The sequence below is a fragment of the Hyperoodon ampullatus genome (genome assembly GCF_949752795.1).
Source record: "Hyperoodon ampullatus genome assembly, chromosome: 2".
In the NCBI taxonomy this organism is placed as follows: domain Eukaryota; kingdom Metazoa; phylum Chordata; class Mammalia; order Artiodactyla; family Ziphiidae; genus Hyperoodon; species Hyperoodon ampullatus.
In genome coordinates this window covers 18,585,471-18,594,501 of record NC_136915.1, presented here as the reverse complement: position 1 = coordinate 18,594,501, position 9,031 = coordinate 18,585,471, and the positions used below count along the sequence as shown (strand labels likewise).

Below are 9,031 nucleotides of genomic sequence, written 5' to 3'. Positions count from 1 at the left end.
TAAAAATGGCACAAAAATGGTCGTTTCCGAAATACAGGTTTCTGATCTGACACCGTGGCCTACGTAAACGGTGCATTGATTTTTTTAAACAAAAGAGAAATGAGAAGAAAGATGTATCACTTGTGGCATTGCCGGGTGGACTGCTAAGTGGTTACTGGAGGTGAGCTGTGAGTGGAGCGGCCCCGTGACCCCCGCCTTGTCCCTGCCAGAGGCTCTCAGACTCTGTGGACCAGGCCGAGTTCCTAGGCCCTGGCCTCTGTTATTGCTGTGTGTGTGTGTGTGTGTGTGTGTGTGTCTTCATCCCTCCTTCCTTCTCATCTGACACTACTGACACCTACTATGCGCCTGGCCTGTATCAAAGCGACCCCGCCCTCAAGGATGCTCACAGTCCAGTGAGGGATGCAGACCTGTAAGGAAATAAGTGCAGAAAAGCCAGGTGGTGGACCTCGTGCATTGACTTCACCTGGCAGACCGTCCACCCACCCATGTCTCTGTCTTCCCCAAGCCCTTCTTTTTTTGTATGATCATAGTTATTTGTGAAATCCCGAAAAAAATGACTAAACTCACAGAAAAAAAATCATGCATCATGCTTGTGGCTCCCAGCAGCAGAAAATTGGTGGGAGGAAATACAGGATAAAGGTTGTTCAAAGATACAAACTTCCAGTTATAAGGTAAATAAACACAAAACAGGTAATGTACAACAAAAACTCATATGCCACAATAGCAAATAATCAAACTGTAATATGGACTAAGGAACTGAATCGACATTTATCCAAAGAAGATATACAAATGACCAATAGATACATGACTCACCATTACAAAAGATGGAATGTACAAGAAGACCAAAATGAGCACAGCTGTAGGATACTATCAAAGTTGTTAAGGCAGGAAATCCTATTCATCACAAGAAGAAAAAGGTTTTTTTGGTAACCATTTCATATTATAGGTAAGTCATATCATTACACTTCAAAATTTGATATCATAAAACAAGCAAAACATTTAAAAGGTAAAAACTAAAAGTGCAAAATTATCAAAGAGGACAAACTACTACTCTTTTACCTTTAGAATTATTTTATTAAATCTTAAATGTACAACAGCTTCTTAATTCTACACACGAAATAGATTTTTTTAAGAAGAATGATGTTATGCCTTATTACACCATGATTCTGGCTAATAGTCTTTCAAAACTTTGAGAAAAATCTTGAAAAAGGTTTCACATGTCACCCAAAACTTTGAAATTTGACATTATCAAAGAAGGGATGCTTCCACACTTTTATAGAGACCACTGGAAAGACACAACAATTCAAAAACTAAGAAACTGTTTCAAAAGCATTTTTTTATAGTCTTTCCTCCACAGGAAGGTAATGTTCTTACATAATTGAGTCCACTCACAAAATGGCTCTGTGTACCTGCTCTGGTGTCTTCTGCCATATCACTGCATATTTATGCATGACTGAGATAAGAGTTTCCTGAACATTGTTATTTCGATAACCTAAAGCTCTTCTGTTACCTCTGGGCTCTAATTCTCTATTTATAGAGTGAAGCCCATGGCAAATAAGAGGCTCAATATCATCTTGTCTGTCCATAACCCCCACTTCCTCCATTGCCTCTTGGACCAGAGTTTCCTCCACTATATGATCCTCCCATGTTCCTGCAATCACTAAGTTTTCCACTCTTCAGTAATTCGTACTTAGAAGGTTTCTGCTTATAATTCTCCAAATCACTGTAATTTTGACTTCCATAATTTCTTCTTCCATATTTGTCATAACCAGCTCTGGAGCTCCCATCCTGGTTGCCATATTCACCACCATATCCTCCTCGTCCTCCTCCATGACCAGGGCTAACCCCCAAATTGCCACCTCGAGGTCCTCGTCCAGACCCATGATAGCCATCCCCAAATGTATGTCCTCTTCCATATCCATCAGATCCTCCTCTAAAGTTTCTTTCTCCAAAGTTTCTTGCTCCAAACTTTCCACCACCACCATGAAAATATACAAAACCAGCGTTTCTTCCTCTTCCACTTCTAGAACACTGGCCTTCTTGCATTTCTTGTCTAGACAAGGCCTTTCTTACTTCTGCATGATGACCATTGATGGTATGATTTTTCTGCAACACAATCTTATCCACGGGATCATGGTCATCAAAAGCAACAAACCCAAAGCCTCTTTTCTTGCCTGACTGCCCGTCAGTAATTATTTCGATGGCATTGATTTTTCCATATTTCTCAAAGTAATCTCTAAGATGATGTTCCTCAGTATCTTCTGCAATTCCACCAACAAACAGCTTCTTCACAGTGACAAGAGCCCCCGGCTTTCCATAGTCCTCTCTTGGGACAGCACGTTTGGGCGTAACCGTTTTCCCATCAATGGAATGAGGTCTGGCAGCCATGACAGCATCAACCTCAGCCATGGATGAAAAAGTGACAAAACCATATCTTCTTGATTTTTGGGTTACAGGGTCCCGTATTAACACACAGTCTGTAAGATATCCCCATTGCTGGTAGTAGTTCCACAGACTTTCTTCTGTGGTTTCAGAGCTCAAGCCACCAATAAAGAGTTTACGGAATTGTTCCTTTTCTCTCTTATTCCTCTCCAAAGGAACAGATTTTGAAGTTTTCTTCATCATGGGCTTACTAGCTTCAGCCATTTTCCCGAAACTCAGGGAGATAAGGGAGATCTCAGGGCACCAACAGGAACAGAACTGGCCTCTGCGCTATGGTGAGAACACAAACCTGATCGGACCTGATCGATCCTGACCCTGCAGTCAGAACTTCCACTGCTCCAGGAACACAACTCTAGGAGCACCTCCACGGGGACCCGGCACTGCTGCCTCTGGAGCCGCTACAGCCCTTGAATCAACCTTAAGCAACTTTCAATTTTTCAGAATAGGCTGATTGGTGAAACAGGTCAATGCAGCTTCCCCCAGTCCCAAGAGCTGTCCTGTGACCCACTCCTGAGATGTAGACAGCCTGTAGCTTGCTGGAAATAGCAGTTCTCCCCAAAGCTTTGTGTAACAGGCTTGGGTCCAGAAATCTGCTTTTTTATTTTATAAATAAGTCTGTAGGTAATTTTGTTGCACCCCCAGATTTGGGAACCTGGGCTCTAACAAGTCATGAGTCTGTGGTCCAAGTCGGTGGAGGATGCTGTGGGGACACGAAGGGGAGAATCAGAGAAGGCTTCATGGAGGAGGTGATCTTTGTGTTGATTCCTGACAGCTGAGTGTGTATTATCTAAGTGGACGGAGGATTTGTATGAGCGGGGTGGGGGCTCTACAGAATGAAGGAACATCATGGGCAAAGCTATGGGGGCGTGAAACAGCTTCCTTCAGGAACAAAGGAGCCAAAGTGGATGGCAGTGGCTGGAGAGCTGAGCTCCAGCCTCTGCGGTTACAGCCCATCTCATGCCTCTGTGAGTTCTGTGGGGTCTTGTGGAACCAAGCTGAGAGCCCAATCAGGCAGGGGTGGTTTTCCCTGGCCTGAGTGAGCCTTGGGTTTCACTGGGCTCTGAGGCCAAACCCTCAATCTGCACAGGAAAGTTACACTTTTTATTTTTTTGAACCTGAACTGGCAACCCCTTCTCGTGGTGAGCGCAGCGAAAGGGCAGCAGCTTAGGGCCGGCTTCCTGGTCCTCCAACAAGGATTGGGGCAGCTGGGCCCAACTGTCAGGAGTCTCACAGTGAAACCTTGATGGCTTGTGGGCAGTAGTGGTTTTGGATGGTCTCCTGGGGGCCCCCAGAGTCTCAGTTATTCGGGGAAAATCAGACATCCGGGAGTCAGATTCTTACTCTCTCCCTCACCCATCCATGCCCACCTAGAGCATAATTACGAATATTAAATCATTTAATAGATGTGTTAGCATAATGCCTGGTGTATAGTGAGTGCTCAGTAAATGTTAGCTATTATGATTTTTTTACTCATTCATTCACTCTGCTTTTAGCCAGTCATTTACCCACTATTCATTCATTCATTCATTCACCCCAATTCACTCATTAATTCAGCACAAATTCATTGCACATCTTGCCTTCCTCTGTGCTGGGCCTGCCTGAGCCCAAACCCTCCTGTGATGGGTGCTCCCAAAACTCAACATCGGTCAACATAGGTCTGGGAATTCAAACACACTCCCGTTTACCTGTGAGCACGAATACCTCTAATGAGAGCAGTGCCTCTCACCCAAACAAGTGACAGCAGATGGCCCCTTGGGGACCCCTTGGGGACCCCTTGCAGCCTTCAGCCACATTTGACCATCTCTCTCCCAAATGACCAAATGGTGCTGAGTGTCTCTACCTTGGCACCAAGCTTTACTGAACACCAGCTAGATGCCTGAATCTGGAGCCCATAGATGGCTTAGGGAATTGGCAGTGAGGATTCGGAGCCATGCATAGCCTTTGATTTAATTATTTATTCATGTATCTCTCTGCCTCTTCCAAGACTTGGAAAACACTAATGACAGTATCAGAAGGTGTTGGTTAAGTGTCAAAGCAGTGACTCCTGAAGGAGCTTGGAGGAGGGAGAGAACTCAGGGCAGGAGGGCAGGGTGGGCTTCCTGGAGGAGGAGTCCATCCAGTGGCGAGAATGACCTGAGCAAGGATGTGTGGCCCAGTGGGTTCTTGCAGGGAAGCTGAGGGAGATGGGGTGGTCCCGGGGAGCGGAGCGGGCCTGCCTGCCCTACTCAGGGAAGAGCAGGAAGCCGGAGAAGACACTGTCGGAGCCCTCGGTGCCCACCATGCCGTTGTAGTCGTTGACCGCCAGCCACACCTGCTCTCCCACCTGCATCTGCAGCAGCACACTGCCTGAGCTGACCTGTTTGCTGTTGGACATGTGGTCACAGAAGGTGGTCACCTTGACACCGCTGCGGTACAGCTGCACACACAGGTTGGCCGTGTGTGACGTGTGGTAGACAAAGTAGTAGAGGCCGGGAACTTTGCAGGTGAACTTGCCCGTGTTCGTGTCGTAATCCCCCTGCGGGTTTGTGATGACTGAGTTGAACTTGACCAGGCTGTTGGGCGCCGGGAACTGGACTGTCTGCCGTGTGACAGTGAATACTGACTGGTGGTTCTGCTTGTACCTGCCCTCATCGCCCGGGTCCCCAGGGGGTCCCATGTTGCCGGGAGCCCCTGGAATCCCAGGAGTTCCCATGGGACCATTTTTCCCAGGATAGCCAGGTGTGCCAGGATCTCCCTTCTGACCCTTGGGTCCTCGTGTCCCAGGGATAGCTGGGATTCCTGGGGAGAGAGCAGGTGGGAAGGAAGTGATGGGGCAGGGGACAGGGAAGAGGGACAGGGCTATCCTCCAGGGGACATGCCACCAGGGTTTGGTCTCTGGACTCTCTTTCCCCCAGAGGGTAGCCTATTCACCTGGGAGCAGTGGGCAGGGAGAAGAGGGGAGAGAGACCCTGGTTCAAATCCTGTCTCCCCATGGTCTTGCCCTCTGACCTTGGCTACAGCACGGCCCCGTCTCTTGGCCTCAGTTTCCATGTTTGTGGTGGAGAGGAGGGTAGGACCAGCCAGCTCAGGAGGTGGCAGAGCTGGGCTTCATCTCAGAGAGCATGCCAGAGGCCATGACTGTCAGCCCACGGACAGCATGCAGCCTCAGATAACTCCTCACCTAAAAGTCTAGGTTCTTAGTTTTTCTTGACAAAAATCAGAAGATCAGTCAGAGGCAGATTTCCTGGAAAGGTCCTAAAACTTAAGCTTTGGGCCCCATTTACTTGCACTGGCCCTTTCAAGACCCTTTGCATAATTTTACATTTATAATTTTTTCAACTTTTTATGTTGAAATAATTAGATTCATAGGATGTTGCAAAAAAAAAAAAAAAAAAAAAGGACAAGGGGTCTTCCCTGGTGGCGCAGTGGTTGAGAGTCCGCCTGCCAATGCAGGGGACACGGGTTCGTGCCCTGGTCTGGGAAGATCCCACATGCCGCGGAGCGGCTGGGCCCGTGAGCCGTGGCTGCTGAGCCTGCGCATCCGGAGCCTGTGCTCCGCAGTGGGAGAGGCCACAACAGCGAGAGGCCCGCGTACCGCCAAAAAAAAAAAAAAAAAAAAAAAAGGACAAGGAAGTCTCATGTACCCTTTACCTAGTTGTCCCCGATCTTACATAACTAAAGTACGAAATCAAAACCAAGAAATTAACCTCTGTAGGATCCACAGAGCTCCACTTTTACATGCATTATTTGTGTGGTTATAGTTCTGAAACAATTTTGTAGCACGTGTAGATTTGTGAAACCTCCCCCCGCCCCCGCATCAAATTCTGTATTACTTTTCTTAAAGAGGATCCTCAACATTTTATAAGATTCAGGGCCCCACAAAACCTGTTTCCATTTCTGAGCTGGAACCACCCAGGCCCAGGCCAGCTTAGCACATGGGATCCACCGGATGGAGCCACAGAGGCTGCCTTTCCCCAGCTCCCTCAGCCCCACTCAGCCCAATTCAGCCCCTCTGACAGCTGGCCTGTTTCAACTTACTTCATGTTACATATGAGGAAACTGAGGTCAGAAACTTGCCCAAGGCCATGCAGCTGGTAGGAGGTGGAGTCAGGACTCACAGTCAAGTCTGGCTAGTCCCAGTCAGTGTCTGACTCTGGTTACCGCCTTAGTTATCTGAGCCCCTATGAGCTTCTTCTCCCCTTGTCCAAACCATACTCATCTTTTAGGGCCTGGCTCCAGTCTCCCCTTCCAGGAAGCCCTCTCTGACCACCCCTGCTGGCCCTTGTGGCTGCTTCCTCCTCCGACTACCTTTGGGGTGGGTGTCTGTGCAGACCTACTGTGACAGATCTTCTGCGGCTTGTGAGCCTTTTAGATCCCAGGGTTAGGAGTGGGGAATCAGAACCCAACAGACCTAAGTGTCAGACCACGTGATCCCAGGCAGGTGATCTCCCCTCCCAGAGCCTCTGTTTGCCCAGTTGAGATAAGGGCATAATAGAACGGATCCCACAGAGCTGCTGGCAGAGTGGGGTGGGAGAATGCCCGTGCCGGGCACCTCATAGGCAGTGCTCAGTAATGTCAGGTCTCGGTGATGGCTGTCAGCTATGTTAAGCAGGGCTGTGTCTCATGTTTCAGGTTGACTTCCAGCAACCAACTGGGAGGGGGGGACACGGCAGTGGGGAGGGGGCCTGAGAGGCAATGCAGGGTAGCGGTTAAGGGCGTGGCCTTGGAAGTTGGACGGGATTCCAGTGTGTGACTTGGGGCAAGTTGCTCAATCTCTCTGAACCTCAGCTTTGGCATTTGTAAAATTGGAGTAAATCGTTTCTTCAAAGGATTTTGTCCTCAGTTTTCTCATTTGTAAAATAGAGTTAATTTTATCTACCTCATGAGATGAATATACATAGAGCACTTGGAACCGTGCCTGGCACAAATTAGGAGCTAAAAATTGGTGTCCAGGACTTCCCTGGTGGCGCAGTGGTGGGGAATCCACCTGCCAGTGCAGGGGACACAGGTTGGATCCCTGGTCCGGGAAGACCCCACATGCTGCAGAGCAACTAAGCCCGTGTGCCACAACTACTGAAGCCCGCGTGCCACAACTACTGAAGCCCACGCGCCTAGAGCCTGTGCTCTGCAACAAGAGAAGCCACTGCAATGAGAAGCCCGTGCACCTCAAAGAGTAGCCCCTGCTCTCTGCAACTAGAGAAAGACCGCGCACAGCAACGAAGACCCAAAGCAGCCAAAAATAAATAAATAAAAAATAAATAAATTTATATTAAAAAAAATTGGTGTCCATCAGCCATCCCACACAGTGAGATGGCCAGAGGCAGCTGTGAAGTACAGGGTCCTGGAAAAATGGCAGACCTGGGGGCTTCATTTGACTCACCCTGAATTGGAGAATTCCTTCTGGAATGTTGGTACAATTCCACTCTATTGCCAGGAGGGAAGATGACAGTGGGAAATTCCTAAGGACATTCCCCTCCACTGGCCTCCCTCGCCCAGCGCCTCTGCCACCCTTGCCACCTCTGCCCAGCCGCACCCCAGCCTCCCTCATGCCCACTCTGGACACATTCCACCCCCAGATGTGCACCTACTCTCAGACAAGTCACCAGCAGACTCCAGCTCTCACCCAACACCAGTGCCCGTTCATGTCCTCAGCCCTTTTCACTCATGCTAGGGCTTGCCTGTGAATCTCCAACAGAAGATTCTGTGACTGTGATCCTAACTCCTTACTCCTTACCTCTCCAACTACCCAGAATCCTAGGGAGTGAAGGGAGCACACATCTCTGATAAAAACAAAGATGACAACAGCAGTAACAACCATAGCCCACACTTACTGATACCTACCACGTGTTAGTACTGTTTTATATTTAATTTTATTAATCATCACAGCGCCCCTGTGCAGTAGGTACTACCATCTCCCCATTTTACAGATGAGGAAACTGAGGCACTGGGAGGTTATGTAACTTGTGCAAGTTTACACAGTGGGCAGTGGTGGGGCTGGGACTTGAACCCTGGCCACCTGGGCATTGTATACAGTCACTGGGGTCCATGTTTCAGGGCAAGTCGTGGAGGGGTTGGAATAAAATAGTAGCAGAGCGCTTTAGAGTTTGCCAAAGGCTTTCACCTGGATCATCTTCCGTGATCCTCCCTGCCACCTTCTAGGGCAGGTGCTCTTGTTCTCTCCCTGTTATCAGATGGGGAAACTGAGGAGCAAAGAGGTGAGGGGTGGCCGGAGGCCGGGCTCTGAGGAGGAGAGGGGCTAGACCTGCCACAAAGTTAAGACTTTGCCCTGGGAGCAGGCGTGGCTGGAGGGACCACACTCCTCTCCATCAAGCAGCTGTCCACCTACCCCAGAGTCAGCCCCAGATGGACACTTCCGACTCCTGCCCCCAGGCCCTAGGTGACCCCTCCCCAGCAGGCCAGCAGACTCACCTGGTTCACCCTTGGGCCCTGGCAATCCGTCATGCCCATCCTTCCCTGGGGCCCCGGGCAGGCCCGGCATCCCGGCGATCCCATAGCAGTCTGTGCCAGCTTGGCCCCCAGGCAGCAGTGCCAGCAAGAGCAGCAGCAGGTTTGGTACAAGGGGGGGCCAGGAGCTGGACCCCATGTCCAT

At 49.2% G+C, this 9,031-nt stretch overlaps 2 protein-coding genes across 2 annotated transcripts; both read right to left on the bottom strand.

Moving 5' to 3' along the window:
- Positions 1-1,569: 1,569 nt before the first annotated feature.
- LOC307049280 (heterogeneous nuclear ribonucleoproteins A2/B1-like) lies at positions 1,570-2,646 on the bottom strand (the record flags this gene model as incomplete). The annotated part of the gene is made up of 1 exon (XM_079698735.1): positions 1,570-2,646. One exon carries the CDS (start codon positions 2,644-2,646, stop codon positions 1,570-1,572), a length of 1,077 nt encoding a protein of 358 aa, XP_079554861.1.
- A 1,823-nt stretch (positions 2,647-4,469) lies between these two features.
- On the bottom strand, positions 4,470-9,031 carry C1QC (complement C1q C chain; the record flags this gene model as incomplete). Its single annotated transcript, XM_079698737.1, has 2 exons — positions 4,470-5,220; positions 8,851-9,031. The coding sequence occupies 2 exons, from the start codon at positions 9,029-9,031 to the stop codon at positions 4,664-4,666; spliced, it is 738 nt and encodes a 245-aa protein (XP_079554863.1). The 3' UTR covers positions 4,470-4,663.